Genomic DNA, 20,065 nt, shown 5'->3' on the forward strand with positions numbered 1-20,065 from the left:
GAGAGAGAGAGAGAGAGCACAAGCAGGGGGGAGGGGCAGAGGGAGAGGGAGAAGCAGGCTCCCCGCTGAGCAGGGAGCCCAATGTGGGGCTTCATCCCAGGAGCCTGGGATCATGACCTGAGCCAAAGGCAGACGCTTAACGGACTGGGCCCCCCACGCGCCTCCTGAATAGCACTTTTATGTTGTGATAAGTAGATGTATGGTGAGGTGTCCTTGATAGACTGTGCTTACCAGCTCTTCCCTAAACCCCAAGGTGCTGTGGCTATGCATCTCCGTGACTATTTACAGCACAGTATGTTCCTACCACTTACCTAATATCTTTGTCTTTGTATACAGAAATGAAGCAAATGAATCTCATCACTGGAAAACAGCGCTTAATAAAAAGAGCCCCCTTTTCTATCAGTGCTTTCAGGTATTGTAAAGAGACTAGGGGTAGAAAGAGTGGGCTTTTCTCCTCTTAGTATTTGACAGAGGAACAAGTAGACTGAAAATGTTTGGGTAGGTTATTTCATGATCTTGATATTGCTCTTTTTGTTACTGAATTTCACAATAGTTGATGAACTAACAGTATGATTATTTTCTGCCCTTGTTTCCTTTCCTGTTGTCCTCTTCATTTCCCCTTATATGTTTACATGTTTTCGTTTCTTTAGGACAGTTACAGAATGCCACATGGTCTCTGCTATAAGTCCTTGAAATAGCTTACTGAAGTAGGTTTGAATTAACTTGCAAATACTCTGACAGAACCATCCAGTTATGTGAGCCATAAATCCTAGGCAGTTGCCCACTTTGTCTCTGCCTCCACTTATCCCCATTGGGTGACTCCTGGGAGTGATTTCAAATCTGTCATGACCAAAGGAGGCCTACAGGAGCTGGGAGAGCAGTGGGCCAGCAGCATGGTTCTCTGCTCCTGGGGCTGGTTGCACATTTTCCTTTTTGCTCTCTCTGGCTATACACAGTCTGAAAAGAGAGACATAGATGCCAAAAGAGAATACGTATTTGTTATTCATGTGAATGAAAGTGAAGGGGAAAATCTTAGAGCATACCTCCCACTTTCTGTCCAAGTGAATATTGAAATTCCTGCTGTTGAAAGAATGTAGAATTAATCAGGGAAAAAAAAAAGTGCCAGCATGTGAATTAGTATCTTTGCTCTTCCCAAAGAGATACTTTGAAAGAATTAGAGTAAGGAAAGAAATTCTTTAAGTTTCTTTTTTTTTTTCTTTATTGATCTTTATTGACCTAATGTCACCTTTGTTATTAGGTATTTTTTTTTATGCTTTAAGATTCTATCAGTTTGTTTCTTAAGACCTTTGGCTTATATTTTAGCATCATGATTTAAAAGTTATTCAAGTCCTTATATAATCAATGCCCTAGTACTTCTATGGAATATGGAGAATATATTATTTTCTTACCAGCCACATCATATCTTTATTCTTTTTTAAAAAAAATTTTTATTGTTATGTTAATCACCATACATTACATCATTAGTTTTAGATGTAGTGTTCCATGATTCATTGTCATATCTTTATTCTTGAGTACAAGGAATATAATAAAGAAATTACTTAGCTTGCAAGAGTGTGCAGTCTGGGAGAAAAATGAGATATAATCATGGAAAATGTGAATGTAATTGTATGTTATTATTGCTGGTGTACTTTGGTGGGGAGAAGCAGCACACTGTGGGGTCAAGCACTTTGTTCTGTCACAGACTATAGAGACCATAGAACAAAGACGGGAGAGGGAGAGAATAATCAGAATGGAAGACAAGAAGCAAGATAATGACAGAGGAGGAACAGTTAGGTAGGCTACAGTAGAGTGAGGCCAGTAAGTGAGCACTGACAGGGATGTATTTATTTATGGCAGGGATATATCGAGCATGTATTAAATCCAAGGTGAATGGTTAACATTTTCCTACCGGCAAGGAAATTACAATTAATTAAGGCTATGGGCTCCTTAAAAATTAGAAGGAAAAAAAAAAGTTTTCTGAGGGTAAAAGTAAAAATTTGCCTGAAGTATCTTTTGTTTTAACAAAACAAAACAAACCCCCTCCAAAACAAACAAGAAAAACAATAAGAACAAAACAAAAACAAAAACAAACACTGGGAAAAGTACTGGAGTTCTTATCATCAAGGGCTCATCTCTGTAATATCTGAATTTCTAAGTAGAAGACCCACAACCCATTAGAAACATATGACCTCACTCAAAATAAGAGAACTACAAATTATACCAGACTATTTTTTACTATCAAACTGTCAAAAAATTCAAAAGTTTGATAACATGCTATTTGGAGAGATTGTTGGGAAATAGGAATTCTCTCCATTTCTGGTGGTAATATTAATGAGTACAACCTTCAAGGAGGGCATTTAGCCAGTATCTGTCAGAATCCGAAATAAATATGTTCTTTGACCCAGGAATCCCATTTCAAGGATGTTATCCTACAGATACACTAGTGGGTGTGTAAAATGGCAAAAGGATAACCTTGTTGTTTTGCAGCATTCTTAACAGTAGCAAGAAGTCAAAAACAAGCTAAATATCATCAACAAGGGACCTGTTACATAAATGATGGTATATCTGCACCATAGAATTCTATGCACCTACAAAATAGATTGCACTCATTCATTTAACCACTATGTATGGAGTGTTTACCATGGGCCAGATTCTGTGGTAGGTACTTCTGTATCAGTACTTTCTGTACTGATACAGGAAGATCTCTAAGAACATAATAAGTGGGAAAAAATGGCTGCAAAAAACATATTTTTACTACCATTTTTGTAAAAATTTGGTTTGTGTTAACCTAAAAATGTCTGGAAAACTACCCCAAAGTCTAAAAAAACCTGATTATTTGGAGTTGGGGCAAGAGGTGACAATTGGAGAGGGAAGGAAACTGTTCACTGTCTGCTCCTTTATACGTATCCATTTTTAAAACATGATTGTAGGATCTTGTCAAAAATTAGAATGAGCTTTAAGAAAGAAGCTATAGACAAGCTGGAAATTTATGGCTTTCTTCCAGTAACCTCCAGTCTCCAGAGGAGAGATATAATTATAATTAAAATTTTTTTAGTATGTCCTTCTCAGCCTTTTGCCATGAAGCCCTCCAACTTACTATCTTTTTCTGTGTTCACATCCAGTGGCTTCAGCGCAGTGGGCAGGTTTTCAAAGTTTCATTGGCCACACTAGGTGAATTACCACAGGCTGTGTATGGGGAATAGAGGGCAGTAAACAGAGAAAAGTTTAGGTTTGAGTTAGAGCTTGAAGGATATTGAACATACGGCTGAGGGGTTTGGATTTTATTTGATAGGCAGTATCTGTTAAGGTTATTTTTTTATCAAGAATTTGGTTTTCTTCTTGGAAATTCCTTTCCTTTATCTAAAATCCTCCTTACATTTTAAAAAATATCTGGCAATTTTAAGAAAGACATGATGGAATTAAACAACCGTTTTTTAAATGTTGATGTTATTCGAGATTGGCTGTTTTCCATCAGAGTTGTCAGTTCAGCACCCAAAAAGCAGCACACAGGAGACACTGAGTAAATATTTGAAAATAAAGAACCAAGGGCTTCAGTTAATTGCGTTTGTCACAATATCCCAAACCTGAAAATTCAGCTTTGGAGAAAAGGCGAAATTAAATCATCGACCATAATTATCATCAGTTTCTAATACTGTGTTGTGTCTTTTGCCATTTAAAGTTACATCTGTGAAAATGAGTCCATCCCTATGCCCCCACACTGGGAGAATGTGAACACCGACGTGCCCTATCAGGTAAGAGCGGGGCTGGCCAGCCGCCCTGTGCAGGACCGGAAGGGGCCCCAGTAAAACTATGCAAACTTCTTTTTCCAGCTGGTTCCTTTGCACAGTCAAACACACGAGTATAACGAAGTTGCCAGTCTCTTTGGGAAAACAATGGACCGTGGCAGAATTAAAAGAATTCAGAGAATTCAAAACCTGGACTTGTGGGAGTTCTTCTGCAGGTGAGGCGGCGTCTGACCCGAGCCCTCTCTGTAGCCCCTAAGGCTTCTGGAGTCTTGGAGAAGGCGAGGCGCGGATGTTGGCCCATGTTGTCTTTTGGCTTTGTCGTGCCAATTGTGTGTCCCAGTGCTCCACCTCAGCGCGCTCTCCAGGGGCCGGGGTGAGGGCTGGTGACAGCCACCCCGGAGGTCAAGGCCAGCCTGGCTTATAGCACTGTGGCTTTTGAGGTGCAGAGCTATGCGTCGTGGCTGCAGTCAGCAATAGGAGGGAGGTGAGGAAACTGTTTAGTTTTGTTGGCATGGCTTTGGTGGCACAGCCCTGTATGTGGAATTAGAAGTCTCTGGAAACAATTGTTGAATTTTCTGAAAAAGCGATTCCACCCTCTTGCCTATAGTCATTTGCTTGTTTTGTTTTGGAGGACATTGTAAAACACACCTTCAAAATGTCCTGCTAGGCCCAGTGTATGTAGTAGATTTAAAATCTCAGTTGACTACTTAATTTAGGTTGGAAACCACCTGTTGGATTGTTCAGTATGCATTTACCCTAAAAATAAAGCTCGTTGTAGAAAACATAAAGGTATTGTCCAAATTAACCTGTTGTGCTGTATTTTTTAATAACAAATATTACTTAAAATAATGGCTTCCTGAAGCATTTTTTTTTTTTTTTTAATTTGACAGAGAGATAGCGAGAGAGGGAACACAAGCAGGGGGAATGGGAGAGGGAGAAGCAGGCTTCCTGCCGAGCAGGGAGCCCCATGTGGGACTCGATCCCAGGACCCTGGGATCATGACCTGAGCCAAAGGCAGATGCTTAACGACTGAGCCACCCAGGCACCCCTTCCTGAAGCATTTTTATTAAATTTATGATGATATGTAATTTCTAATTTTTTAAAATATAGCAGACCTTTTTAAAAAAATGTGTTTATCTTAGAGACAGAGAGAGCACATGCCCACATGTACCCACAAGTGCGGGGGGAGAGGCAGAGGGAGGGAATCTTCAAGCAGATTCCTGGCTGAACACGGAGCCCTGTGTGGGGCTCTATCTCAGGACCCATGAGATCATGACCTGAGCCTAAATCACCAGTAGGTTGCTTACCTGTCTGAGCTACCCAGGCGCCCCTAAATATGAGCAGACTTTTAATATTTACTCAGGAAATTTTCAAATAATAGAGTCTAATATAATGAATATAATGCAGAATATAATGTATCCATCATCCTGACTTAACATGTTAGGATTTACCTCACATAATCTATCTCCTTTATTTCTATTATTGTTGTTGCTGAAGTATTTCAAAGCCGTAACTCATTTCATTCCCATATACTTGAAAATTGGGCTGACTTTTGTTTGGTAATGATACATGGAATTCTTTCATGCTTCTGATAAGTAGTAATACGGCCTGAGTATATTCCTGGTTTTATTGCCATAATAGTTTATGGTAAGATAAGGGGTTTTCAGCGTGTATTCTTTTCAGTCTTGAGCCTTTGAACCAAGCCAACTTTTATTTCGGACAATAATGAGTTTAACTGAATTTAGGTTTTATTGGGTTCTTGTTAGATGATTCTTTTGTTGAGAAGGATTGAGGCTTCTCTCCACTTTAACTTTATTCTCTCAGTGAATAAAGTGAGATTTTCTAAAATGATCTGATGAAAACTTAATTCATTATTCTTAATCAGGCCTCTGAAGTGGAGTTCAATTATATTTGAACTCATAATTTGAGTTGTCTCTGTTCAATTCTAGTGGTAAAATGTACCAGTGAATCCCCATGTTTAAACATTGTATACAAAGGATTTTACTGGAAACGGTTTCACTCTGTCGATGCCCTTCATTATTTTATGTACTGTTGGCCTATAGAAATCTGTGATGGCAAATGAACCTGTCACCTGCTCTGACAGTAGAAAATACGGGGTCTCATTGTAAGGACAGCCTGTTATTTTGACATCTCCATGAAGAACTACAATCCTAGTCATTCTTATCATCATGTAACCTCTGACTCACTGTACAGGTGGTGAGGCCCATAGGAGTCCCTCAGGCATCCGTTTCCATTTTGCCCAGGCCCTTTTTACTTCGCTCCCTTCTTCCAAGAAATATGTTATAGCACCTACTTTGTGACAGGCACTATTCTAGGCACACTTGGGACATAACAGTGTACAGGACCGTAACTTGAGCAAGGAGCCAGGCAATTGCACCACAGAATGAAAATAAAAATTAAGATGAATGATTAGAGAAGGTAGAAAGGTAGTCAAGAGGTTGAGCATGCAGGAGTTTGTAGTAGAGCCACTGTGGAATGGTTGTGTGATTTTCTTCCGTAGCCTTACTGGAGTTGGATTGATTTGGAGTTGAGGTCAGAGAGTTAGCAGGAGCAGGCCATGCAGGGCCTTATAAATCAAACTGAGGGGTTTGGATTTTTTTCCTGGACAGTGGCAATCCGTTATAGAACTTGAAGCAAGAGAATGATCAATCCAATTTGCATTTTAGAAAAATAATGTTATCAGGCTATACTGTGGAGAAAGTGTTTAAAGCAGTGGTTCTTGATTAGGAGTGATTTTGCCCACCAGGGGATATTTGGCAATGACTGGAGATGATTTTTAATTGTCATGTGGTTGGATGGGGAATTAAGACTGGTATCAACTGGGTAGAAGTCAGGGGTGCAAAACATCCTACAGTGTATAAGACAACCTCTCACAACAGTTAGTTAGCCCAAAATGGCAGTAGTGTGAAAGCTGAGAAACATTGGTTTAAAGGAGTCACAGTTAGAAGCAGGGAGACCAATTTAGGAGATTGCTTCAGTAATTAAACTGAGACATATTGGGTGGCCTGAACCAAAGTGGCATCCGCTGTGTCGGAATGAAGAGGATGGGTTTGAGATATTAAGGATGTAGAATGATGATTTAATGTGTTCAGTGGTGTGAGTAAGGAGATGGGAAAGATACCTCCAGAGTTTCTGACTCATTTCGGTTGACTAAGGGAATATGGGCAGGAACAGATTTTGGTCTTTGTCCTTAGGGAGGATGGGGAGGAAGTAGTAGTTGATACATGTGTCATAACTCAGGAGAGTGGTGTAGATTAGAAATAAAGATTTTGGAATTATCAGAAAATGTGAGGTAGTAGAAGCCATAGAGTTGATAAGATGACCAGGGAGTGTAGGTAGATTAAGAAGAGGATGAAGGACTAAACTCTGCAAGGGATGGATAGAGGAAAACTCAAGGCAGAAACTGAGAAGTAACAACCACAGAAAGTGGAAGAAAACCAAAAGAAGATAGAGTCACAGAAACCAAAGGAAGAAAGTGGTTTAAGCATGTAGGTGTTGTATGTGACCCTGATCCTCAGGGTCACATACAAAAGAGATGCCAAGTAAGATGATATTGAATATGTCCTTTGGATTTTGTGACAAGAAGGTCATTGGTACCCTTGATGAGAGCCATGTTGGTGGATGCTATATTGTATATACAGCAAATATTGGCAGCTCTTCCGAGAAGCTTGGCAGTAAAGAGGAAGAGGGAATATGAGAAGATGGGTACTGTGAAGTTGGGAAGGGTGTCTTTGTTTTGTTTTGTTACGATTTTTGAATTTGAAGATGGGAGGGACCTGAGCATGTGTAAATTGTAGTAGGAAAGAACCCAGGGAAGAAGTTTAAAGTATAAGAGAAAGGGAAAGGGTAATTGATGCATTAAGACTTCTAAAGAGGTGTGATAGGGTGGAATTCAGAGACTATATTACAATATACAGAAGGAGCTGGACGAGGGTGGTCCAGTCATGTTTATAGATAAGTAGAGGTAGGGGATGAAGAGAGGGGTTATGTTATGGAGTTCCTTCCTGAAACTTTACGTGTCTTTGGTGAAATAAGAAGTGAAGCAGCCTACAGAGAATGAAGGGTTAGGGAGGTGTAGATAAGAGGGAGAGAGGGGGGAAGAGGAGATTTGGAATGGCCAATGTGGAAAACGGGAGAGAAAGAACTAACTTGGGAACCACAGGATTTCCATCAGTGTTGAGGGCTTAGCTGATGTCGGAATATGTGAATTTGGAATGGAAACCTGGGGATGTTGTGTGATTTATTTCAGCAGTCCATATTTAATAGCAGAGAGTGGAGGTGGTTGGATTGACCCAGGGTTGGGAAGGATGTGACAGCAAGGAATTAAGAGCAGGGAAAGCTGCTATCTCATAAAGAATGTGGATTTAGATGAGAGGTTCTCAGCCCTAGCCACCTATCAGAATCACCTGCAGAGCTCTTTAACTCATGGTGATGTCTATCACCCATCCCAGGTCTACTGAATCAGAACTTCTGTGTTCTGATATCTTTATCTTTAACAAGTTCTGCTAGTGATTCTGATGCTCAGCCAGGATGGAGAACCACTGGTCTGAACCTAGGCGAATTTACTTCAATCTGGAGCACAAAGTTATTCCTGTTGCAATTTAGCGCAAGTGGCAACTTAGTCCTTTTGGCACCCTAGTCCCTGAGAGTGTGGGTAATTTTAAGATATCTTTGAGAAGAGGGTGCTGGAGTATTTTCCGGAAGTTCAGAAATGACTGGGGTTGGACCAAGGTGGGCAGGGTCATGAAGAACTTAGTGTAGTTTGAATCCTGTGATGTTCCGCAAAGGTTTTAGCTGCAGCCCAAGAGGTCTTGGAGCTCAATGTTAGCCTTTCCGGAACCCCAAGGTCACAGTATGTCACGAATCTCCACATTTCATGGGTGCCTTAGTAGTTGGCACTAGAATAAACTATGCTGTGGGGATGCAAAGCTTTGCCTATCCCATCCCACTCTGCTTTCAACTGGGATATATGGCACGTCCAATCCAGTGACTGAGCAGATTTTCAATGCCCACACTACGAGAGACTCAGGTGAATTTTCAAACCAGGAATTATTCTAATCTGTGCCTGAGAAGTATAATGAGTGAATATCCTGATTTTAGAGTGGATTCTAGTCATTACAGACAGTGAAGCTTGACCTTAGGAAGATGTATACTAAAATATTTACTTAGGAAAAAACAGTATGGATTCACTAATGCCCAGCTAAATAAGAGGATTACCATAGTGGTAGATGACCAAGGCCCTGAACAACATAACTTGGTTTTTACAAAGTGGTTAATAAGACGTTCCCGTATTGGAGGCAAGATAGAGAAATGTATGCCGGGTGATAGTTCAAAGAGAAAAATTAATACCCAGTTAAAAGTCTTGGGCTGAGAGTAACTTGAGTGGCATGCTTGCTTTCTTCTTGAGCCCTTCAACATTTTTATCAGGAATTTGGATGAAAATGTAGAGGGCTTGCTTATCACACTTGTGAAAGATTTAACATGAGACGGGGTAGCTTATTTGTCGTGTGAATGAATCACGAGTCAGAAAGACCTTGGAAGATTGAAACAGTCAAAACAAATTTGATTATCTTTTTTTTTTTTTTAAAGATTTTTTCCCTTGCTTGGAACAGCAACATATGTGCATTGTAAGTAAGTAAATAAATAAATAAATAAATAATCAGACTGTACCTAAAGGTCTAAAAAAGAAAGTCAGCAAATTTGTTCTCAGTGAAAACATGTTGGATTTTTCTGAAGGACTTATTTGTTTAATGCATACCCCTCTAACCTCATGCTTAATGGTCTAAAAGACTCACCAGTAGACCAAACCATATACGTTTAAGTTTTTTTTTTTTTTAAGATTTTATTTATTTATTTGACACAGAGAGAGAGAGACAGCGAGAGAGAGAATACAAGCAGGAGGAGTGGGAGAGGGAGAAGCAGGCTTCCTGCTGAGCAGGGAGTCCGATGCGGGGCTCGATCCCAGGACCATGGGATCACGACCTGAGCCGAAGGCAGACGCTTAATGACTGAACCACCCAAGCGCCCCACATTTAAGTTTTGATACATATTGCCAAATGACTCTTGGGAAAGACCATTTCCATTTCTCTCATTTAAATGCAACTGTCATTCCCCCGCAAAGTCACTAAGCTGCATGTTGTTTATAAATGATGCATTTTTTTAAAAATTGCTTTTCAAGATAAAGCGTAATTGAAATCAATCAAAAGGCGATCTGGTTTGAGAAAGTCTTGGGGGTTTGGAGTGACTATGAAGTGATGCCACTGGTGAACCAGGAGAGCCAGTGCTGGCTGATGATATCTGGACCCTGCTTCTGTTTCTTACTGACATTTATAAATTAGAAAATACCCAGCAGATTCTTGGCAACTAAAGGCTGTCCAGGAAAGAAAAAGGCCAGGAATCTATGCTCTATGAAGCTGTTTTCAGTTTGTTTTTTATGGTTACAATCAGTCCTGCATTGAATATCTTTTTATGGGTAAGAAGAGATTTGTCCATTGGGAAGTGGGTTGAAGTGGATGGCTTAATGTTCCTCTCAGCTCTAAGATACAAAATTCAGTTCAATCCAACCAACATTTTCTAGTCTCTGGAGATAAAAAGATTAGGGCATGGTCCCTGCTGAAGGAGTTCACTATTTAAAATGGAATGGGAAGAAATCAGAGAGGGAGACAAACCATGAGACTCTCGACTCCGAGAAACAAACTGAGGGTTGCCGAAACGAAGGTGGGTGGGGGGATGGGGTAACGGGGTGATGGACATTGAAGAGGGCACGTGATATGATGAGCACCGGATACTATACTCAACTAATGAATCATTGAACATTATATCAAAACTAATGATGTACTATACCTTGTTGAATTGAATTTAAAATTGAATTTAAATTGAATTGAATTTAAAAAGAAAGAAAAAAATAAAGACTCTGTGAACTTTATATTATTTGTTTTTAGTGTCATTTTTAGGCATCTGTAAAGCTTGGCTGGTTTAGGCAATCAGTTACCTTTACTATGATGGGGCATCATCTGGGATAGCTCTAGTTTTTGGTATAATTTTCAGCCTTAAGTCTCAGTTGTAACTAATAATTTTTGGTAAGATGATTATGTGTCCAAGGCCCTTTGAGATTATTTCTTTTCCAGAACTGCTTTGTCCACTTAAAGTGGATTAAGTTAAAGAAGTATTTTCTGTTTCACCCTTTCTATTGAACTTGGCTCTCCTGAAAACTAATAAATGCCACTTATGGTCTGTTTCTCTGTGTGTTTTGTGCCTATATATATTGTGTTTTTAGGAAAAAGGCTCAGCTCAAGAAAAAAAGAGGCGTGCCTCAGATTAATGAACAAATGCTCTTTCATGGTACCAGCAGTGAATTTGTGGAAGCAATTTGCATTCATAACTTTGACTGGAGAATAAATGGTATACATGGTGCTGTCTTTGGGAAAGGTAATTATCAGCGTTCCAGGTCTCGTTTGAGTCCTAGGAGAGAATCTCCTCTCTAGAGATAATTGTTTTATAATTCAGGAGTATGGTAGTCATTAAGTTAAAAGTTGCTGTACTAGGTTCCTCACACACCCTCAGAATTTCTGAGCCACAGAAAAGCCACTTCCTGCAGGTACAGGGTAGAAGTAAGACTTTGACACCTCTACCAGATTAAATAGCTCCCCAAGTCCCAGTCTTTCAGATGGGACATCATGTCCAGATTAGCTGATTTTTACGTTACATTTAATTTCCATGTATAAATCCCTTCCATGGATAAGCCTCTATAATAAACTGTTTTATGTCAAATATACAGAGAACTATAAAATGAATTGATTACATTGGGGACAGGTCTAGGTACTAGTATTTTTTGTTTTGATTTTTAGAAAATGGTAGGTAAGAATATTAATGAGCAATAAGGAATATGGGGGAATTCCTCATCTTTTTTCTAATGTTGTGAAAGTCCAAGCTCTCCATTTTATGCCCATTATTCAAGGAAATTATGGTGAGAGATGAGGAGAAAAGATAGGAATGGGTGTTTATTTTTCTGGTCTTTATTTCATACCTTATCTCCAGCAAGAGAGCTGGCTACTACTTAGGATCAAGACATGCTGCATTTTCATAAAGTAGATTAATTTTAAGATAATTACTGAAAAGGCCATCCCATTGATTTAACTGTACGGGGATGGGAAAAGTGTTGCCATAAATCCTGTCAGTATGGCGTAATCTGAGACTTTGCGATTCATTTCCCAAATTTTTCAGAGTAAATATTGCCTTCACGATGTCAGTCTCCTAGGCCTACCCTTTTGGAAGAGTTGATGCTTTATTGAGTTTTCAGATTTTGGTGATGAACCAGTGTGAAGTTGTTCTTCCAGAGTGCTCAGATATGAACAGCATGCACTGTTCGGAAGTCTTTTCGTGGTTATGGGATTCTATTATCTCCAGAAATATTCTTGACTTGTTACCCTGTAGCAGAGAAATGTGGTTTCTTGGGTTTTGAAGTAATCTCTGCAGACCAGTCGTTCTCACTGTGCTCAGCAGAGGGCCGGTCAGTGCTGGACAAGGGCTGCGGGCTGGGAAAGGCAGTGGAAGCAAATAGAAATGAGAGCGAGGCCCATGCAGCTAGAACTCCGCTCTCACCACACGTTTGGTCACAGAAACAGTTTGTCTATATCATACATACTGGATTTCTTTGTAAGCTTCCTTTCGGAAACGGAAGTCTGGTCACTTCATTTTGGCGGGAATAGGGAAGGGTGTTGGTGGTAGGGAATGGGTTGTATAAACAATTTATCCATGGCTTTCTGTTCTCTCTCAGAGATCTACAGACGAGGAAATACCACATCTGTTTTCCTCAGACGGTTCCATGTGCCCGTTCCCCTAACAATTAGAGTGTTTTGCTTGTGTTTCATATGTTCTTCAGAGTAATCCTGGCTTTTTTTTTTTTTCTTTTTGGTCCTTTTTGTTTAAGGAACCTATTTTGCTAGAGATGCTATTTACTCCAGTCGCTTCTGCAAAGACGACATAAAACATGGAAACACATTCCAAATTCATGGCGTCAGCTTGCAACAGCGGCATCTGTTTAGAACGTATAAATCTATGTTTCTCGCTCGAGTGCTAATTGGAGATTACATAAATGGAGACTCCAAATACATGCGACCTCCTTCCAAAGATGGGAGCTATGTGAATTTATATGACAGCTGTGTGGATGATACCTGGGACCCAAAGATCTTTGTGGTGTTTGATGCCAACCAGATCTATCCTGAGTACTTAATAGACTTTTATTGATTTCACTTCCAAATCTCAGTGGTCAAGGAGGTTCTGTGCTTTTTTTGCAGGAAGATTTGCTCTCTTGTCATCTAGCCACTAAATGTTCACTATCTGATACTTTTGAAACAGATATGAAAAAAAAGTGGCCTCCATATAAAAAGACATACTGACTTTAAGGTTGGTTTTCTGTTGTTTTGTTTTTGTCCGTTGCTCGTAGTCTTGTTTGTTAAAGATTGATACGATACCATTGCCATTTTAACACAGAGGTGAAAGGTAGCACTCAAAACTGAATCAGCTGAGTCTCAATTAACATGATCATTCAGAGTCTGTAAAGTTTACGTGTGTGTTATATTTATTCATATATATATGTCCAAAAAATAAAAAAACAGACATAACTGTGTCCCTTCAGAGGAATTGATCCTTTGTAAATTGAATCCTGACATTATTATCCACCAATCAATACGTTGCCTTGTTGGTCTTCCAAAGTGGGGATTTAAAACCTCGAAGCAGGCTGAGTACCGTGGGAGAAATCAGAAATAAAAATGTTATTTACAGAGCTGCCAGACCAGCCAAAGGAGAGAGTCAAGGTAGAGTGTCCTGTTTCTGATTGCCCAGGGGAGCAGGCTGCCGTCTCAGACCACTCATGTCATTCTCTTATCTCCTACATCAGAATTGACAACATGCTGCAGACTGTAGTTAGCCCGCAGTTCACCCACCAGGGCTCTTGAATTCTCGTACCATGACTCACTGCACACACTGTTTCTTGCCTCTTCAGAGTGAAACATTTATTTCTTTTCCAAAACATGTATTTTTCCCTTTGCTTTGGGGTCCCTACAATAATTACTTGTAAGATTTCTTATCTGCTCCCTATCACACACAGCTATTCAACAGCGATTCATAATACTCACATTTTTAAGTTGGATCTCCCCATTTTGAATCACTGCAGAAGGCATGGGGTGCTTGGAACAAATCTGGTTTAGTCTTTTGAGTAGTAAATCGACAATCTGCTAACACTTGAAAAGTTAGATCTAGTTCATAATCATGTGTAATGGAAGTTTGTTTACCCATTCCATCTCTTTTGCTTTATTCTGTTCTAAAGAAGAATAAGTAATGTTGGAACAGCTTCCTGCCCCTAGAGGTATTCTGGCAGAGGCTAGACAACAACTTGGCAGAAATGTCATACAAGAGTTCAGGTGTCAGATGGAGGAATTGGCCATATGATGGGTGAGTGTTTCCCCACCTTTATTTTCCATGATTCTACCTGGAAAAAAAAAAAAAGAACACCTGTGTCAAGCCTTGCCAGAAAACCTTTCCTAACTCAGTCTAATACTGAATTCTCTCTCCATTATTCTCATTCAGTTTTGACTGAGAAATTGTGAACATAATGTAACTTTTCAGGGAAAAGCCAGTAAATGTCCATGCCTGTGTTGTTCATTTCAATCATTTGCACTGGGAAAGCATCTAGAAATCATAAAAATGAAGAGTATGGACCAAGATTAGGCATGGTAATTCTTCAACTGCCACATATCCCCAGATTTTTATTGTAGCCCAGAATACATGTAACTGTACAGTTGAAAGTAAGTAGTACACAGGAAACTGTTATGTACAATACTTTGAAACCAAGCAGCAACAAAGATTTCCTGACTCAGATGTGCACACTAACATCCGTTTACATGAAATGCTGTGAATATTTAGGAAGAGCCCATTTTAGAAACATGCAGAGATTACCATGGAAATAATTGGAAGAAAAGTCACCAGGCTACCTTGTGAGAGGTAGCAAACTATTGCTCTAGTTTCATTCACAAAAGAACAATGTTAGAGACATTAGGAACTCAGATTTTGAAAATCTTTTTATTCTATTTATTTGTTATTTACACACCAAAAAAATGTTACAGTAATCCCCACTTCAACATGGCTGTCCTTTTTTTTCAGTTTAACACAGTTGCCCTTCCCATCACTGGAATGGAGTAACTGTCGTAGCATTTGGGAGTTATTCTTGTAGATGTGCAGATCTTATCTCAAGGTGTGACTAAGAGCCCAGAGTTGAGGTTTGCAAGGCAGTCAGTATGAACTCTGAACTTAACTAGTTGGCTCAGATGTAGTAAATAGAGTGCATTGCAATAGACATTTTAAGAAAGAATTCTGTTGTTCTTGTCTGACAATGTACTGCCAATTCCCCTTTTATAAGGAAGAACTAATTTTGATAAATTTTTCAGTGTGATAGTGTAGCATTAATTGATATTAAAATTCTGTTCGTTTTGGTCAATAGATTGGGTTGAGAAATCCTAATTAATATATAATAGACTAGACGCAACCATCTGTCCCCTTTTCCTCTTGTCCTCACATAGTATGCGTGGGGAGAGTAAAGAGAACCTATTCCAGATTAAGGAATAAATGATTTTTAAAATCCTACATTGAACAAATTCTAGCTGATAGTGACTTTTGTTTTTCACTTTGATGTCAGCCTCAGGGTAAAAAAAATGTGTTTATAAGAAACAGTTTCATAAATCTTGCAGCTATGAACAGGAAGGTTTTTATATTAGTGCAACTTTCATTTCTAGACTGTTATGGTGATGATAAAGCATTTGGAGCCATTTTTGATATGTGACTATATTGTTTTTACATGTGGTGATTAAAGCTTTCCGTAGCAGGGCTTGGTTGTCTGTGTATGCCATATATTTGTTTCTGTGATTTCTGCGTCTCATCTCCACCTTGCATTACTTAAGCCTGCATTTGCAGCTCAAACTTAATGGGCCCTCAAGAAGTCTGTTGCCTCTAACTCTTATATAACCTACTTACAGATGGGGGGAAGTCTCTTGTTCTTGGTTTAAGTCATCGTGAGCAACAGCTAATCAAATGATCCATGGGAAAATCATTTACTCTGCTATTGAAACTTCCAAAACAGTTCAAGGCCAAGCGCCTACAGACAGTGTCCTTTACTCTCAGTGTGCTCCCCCAGCTCAGAGGAGCAATTCTGGGGGTGTATCTACATGCACCTGAGGAGCATGCTTCCCACAGTTCATCCAGCCTCCAGCCACTCCTAGTATGTCCACAGTAAGTTTTTGAAGCAAATTAGACATTTCATTTGATCTTTAAGCTTTTGTTGCCAAAAACGGGAGCTATCCGAAGATGTCTTAATTTTACAGGTGAGAGACATGAGAGACAAGATGGCAGAAGAGTAGGAGACTCGTTTCATCTGGTCCCTTGAATTTTAGCTAGATATCTATCAAATCATTCTGAACACCTATGAATTCAACCTGAGATGTAAGAAAAAGAACTGATGGAATTCTACAACTAGAAAAGCGACCACTTTTTGCAAGGTAGGAGGTGCAGAGAAGTGAATCTGAGGGGATATATCGGAAGATAAATGGAGGGGGGTGGGGGAAGCCTCCGTAAGCCAGCTACCAGAAAGTGATATAGCCCCGGAGCGTGAAACCAGAACCTTTAGAAATCTGCTCCAGTGAAAGACATCCCTGCCTGAAAGGTGCTCAGGTGGTAAAGTGGGGCAGAATCCTAGGTGGGACAGTATGGCCTCAGGATCCCTGGGGTCACAGAAAGAACGGGGGTGCCTGAGCCAGCAGAGTTCCCAAGGATTGGGAGCGGGGAAACCAGCTATGGTCAATGAGCCCAGGAGGGGGCTCTCAATTGGTTTGCCATAAACCCCAACCATGGCATGATCAGGCAGCCACTGTCCCTGAGGGGAACCTGCAAAGGGCAGAACTGTGGCAACCCTCCTCCTTCCCCCAGGAGGATTGGCGTGGGTGTGAACCGCAGGAGTCTGCAGAATTTGGTGCACACAAGTGAAGACTGCTTTTACCTGAGGGTTTACTGAAGAGAGGGGGCTGCGATCTTTCAGCTCCAGGGCTGGAGAGCAGGGCACCACCATTTTTATTTTCATCCTCTAAAGGGGCGTGGAAAGCCTTTAGGGAACAAAAGCCACATAGAGCAACCCAAAACAGCTTACACGGAACCCGGCCCCTTGGCAAGGGGCAGTGCAACTCCACCCAGGTGAAGATACCTGAGAATCAGCACAGCAGGCCCCTCCCCCAGAAGACCAGCTGGAACATCAGGTGAATACCAAGTTTATGGAGCACACAGAACTGCAAAACTCCAGCCCTAGGGGAAAATAGTATATAGAATTTGAGATTCTTTTTCTAATGATTCTTTTATTTTTCAGTTTCAGTTTCCTTTTCTTTTTTTCCTTTTCAACTGGTTTCTTATTTTATCAGCTCTTTGTTTTTAAGTCCTTTTTAAACTTTCATTTTTACATTTACATTTTATAGATATATTCTTCATTTTTGGCTTCCTTTCACTGGATTGCATTTTATTTTTGTATATGTATAAGTTTTGCTTTCTTTAAAATTTGGGATTTAGTGTCTTCTAACAAAGAGACCAAAATACACCCGAGACCAAGTGGATCACCCTATTTTGTCCACCTGGAAGATTATATTCTCTCCTTTCCCCCTTTTTTTTCTTTTTCTTTTCTCTTTTGGTTTCTGACCTCTTCAGATTTTTCTAGTGTGTATTTCATTTGGGTCGTGGTTGATATTTTTTATTGTGTTCTCTCATTCATTGTTCTCTGGGAAAAATGACTAGAAGGAGGAATTCACAACAAAAGAAAGAACCAGAGGTAATACTCTCTGACACAGATCTAATCGATATGGATATAAGTAAAATATCAGAGCTGGAATTCAGAATAACAATTATAAAGTTACTAGCTGGGCTTTAAAAAAGCATAAAAGACATTAGAAAACCTCTTAGTGCAGAAATAAAGTCTAATCAGGCCGAAATTAAAAATGCTTTCACTGAGATGCAGTCTTAAATGGATGCTCTAACAGCTAGGGTAAATGAGGCAGAAGAGAGTTTCAGTGACATAGAAGACAAGATGATGGAAAGGAAGGAAGTTGAGGAAAAGAGAGAAAAACAACTAATGGACTGTGAGGGGAGGCTTTGAGAAATCAGTGATTCCATAAAGTGAAACAATATTAGAATTATTGGGGTCCCAGAGGAAGAAGAAAGAGAGAGAGGGACAGAAGGTATATTTGAGCAAATCATAGCTGAGAACTTCCCTCATCTGGGGAAGGAAACAAGCATTCAAGTCCAAGAGGTAGAGAGAACCCCCTCAAAATCAATAAAAATAGATCAACACCCTGACGTATAATAGTGAAGCTTGCAAATTTCAGAGATAAAGAGAAAATTCTGAAAGCATTTCAAGATAAGAGATCCTTAACCTGCAATGGTAGAAACATTAGACTGGCAGAAGACCTATCCACAGAGACCTGGCAGGCCAGAAAGGGCTGTATGATATATTCAGGGTACTAAATGAGAAAAACATGCAGCCAAGAATACTTTATCCAGCAAGGCTGTCATTCAGAATGGAAGGAGAGATAAAGAGCTTTCAGGACAAACAGAAACTAAAAGAATTTGTGATCCGTAACCAGCCCTGCAAGAAATATTAAAGGGTATCTTGTAAGTGAAAAGAGAGCCCAAAAGTAACATAGACCAGAAAGAAACAGAGACAATCTACAGAAACAGGGACTTTACAGGTAATACAATGGCACTAAATTCATATCTTTCAATAGTTACTTTGAATGTAAATGAGCTAAATGCTCCAATAAAAAAGACACAGGGTATCAGATTGATAAAAAAGCAAGACCTGTCCATATGCTGTCTACAAGAGACTCATTTTAGACCTGAAGACACGTCCAGATTGAACGTGAGGAGGTGAAGAACCATTTATCATGATAATGGACATCAAAAGAAATCTGGGGTAGCAATCATATTAGACAAATTAGATTTTAAGCCAAAGACTGTAATAAAGAATGAAGAGGGACACTATATCATACTTAAAGGGTCTATCCAACAAGAAGCTCTAACAGTTTTAAATATTTATGCTCCTAGTTTGGGAGCAGCCAATTATGTAAACCAGTTAATAACAAAATTAAAGAAATACATTGATAATACAATAATAGTAGGGGACTTCAACACCCCACTCATAGCAATGGACAGATCTAAGCAGAAGATCAACAAGGAAACAAGGGCTTTGAAAGACACACTGGACAAGATGGACTTCACAGACATATTCAGAACATTCCATCCCAAAGCAACAGAATACACATTCTTCTCTAGTGCCCATGGAACATTCTCCAGAATAGATCACATCCTAGGTCACAAATCAGGTCTCAATTGGTACCAAAAGATTGGGATTATTCCCTGCATATTCTCAGACCACAATGCTTTGAAATTGAGCTCAATCACAAGAGGAAATTTGCAAGGAACTCAAACACTTGGAGATTAAAGAGCATCCTACTAATGAATGAATGGGTCAACCAGGAAATTAAAGAAGAATTTAAAAGATTCATGGAAACAAAGTGAACACACCTGTTCAAAACCTTTGGGATACAGAAAAGGTGGTACTAAGAGGGAAGTACATAGCAATACAAGCCTTTCTCAAAAAATTAGAAAAATCTCAAATACACAAGCTAACCTTACATCTAAAGGAGCTGGAGAAAGAACAGCAAAATAAGCCTAAACCAAGCAGGAGAAGAGAAATAATAAAGATTAGAGCAGAAATCAATGAAATAGAAACCAAAAGAACAGTAGAACAGATCAACGAAACTAGACCCTGGTCCTTTGAAAGAATAAGATCAATAAACCCATAGCTAGACTTATCAAAAAGAAAAGAGAAAGGACCCAAACTAATAAAATCATGAATGAAAGAGGAGAGATCACAACCAACACCAAGGAAATACAATTTTAAGAACATATTTTGAGCAACTATATGCCAACAAATTAGACAATCTGGAAGAAATGGATGCATTCCTGGAAACCTATAAACTGCCAAAACTGAAACAGGAAGAAATAGAAAACTGGAACAGACCCATAACCAGCAAAGAAATTGACAGTAATCAAAATCTCCCAATAAGAGTCCAGGGCTAGATGACTTCCCAGGGGAATTCTTCCAAACATTTAAGAAGAACTAATACCTATTCTTCTGAAGCTGTTTCAAAAATAGAAATGGAAGGAAAACTTCTAAAGTCGTTCTATGAGGCCAGCATTACCTTGATCCC

General features: G+C 39.5%; 1 protein-coding gene across 5 annotated transcripts in view; it reads left to right on the forward strand.

The window, feature by feature from the left end:
• The window catches only part of PARP11 (poly(ADP-ribose) polymerase family member 11), a 44,488-nt gene extending 26,594 nt beyond the window's left edge, over window positions 1-17,894 (forward strand). For all 5 annotated transcript variants that reach the window (XM_054507221.2, XM_054507222.2, XM_045874035.3 and 2 more), the window contains 6 exons: window positions 337-412; window positions 3,680-3,752; window positions 3,831-3,961; window positions 11,044-11,195; window positions 12,697-16,315; window positions 16,903-17,894. In XM_054507221.2, coding sequence (XP_054363196.1) covers window positions 337-412; window positions 3,680-3,752; window positions 3,831-3,961; window positions 11,044-11,195; window positions 12,697-13,013 — 749 coding nt within the window. In that variant the 3' untranslated portion in view covers window positions 13,014-16,315; window positions 16,903-17,894. The remainder of the gene's footprint in view (window positions 1-336; window positions 413-3,679; window positions 3,753-3,830; window positions 3,962-11,043; window positions 11,196-12,696; window positions 16,316-16,902) is intronic.
• The last annotated feature ends 2,171 nt before the right edge of the window (window positions 17,895-20,065 follow it).

This window comes from Mirounga angustirostris, unplaced genomic scaffold, assembly GCF_029215605.1.
Source record: "Mirounga angustirostris isolate CCGP_5_RB_7025 unplaced genomic scaffold, mMirAng1.0.hap1 SCAF_5, whole genome shotgun sequence".
NCBI classification, from domain to species: Eukaryota; Metazoa; Chordata; class Mammalia; order Carnivora; family Phocidae; genus Mirounga; species Mirounga angustirostris.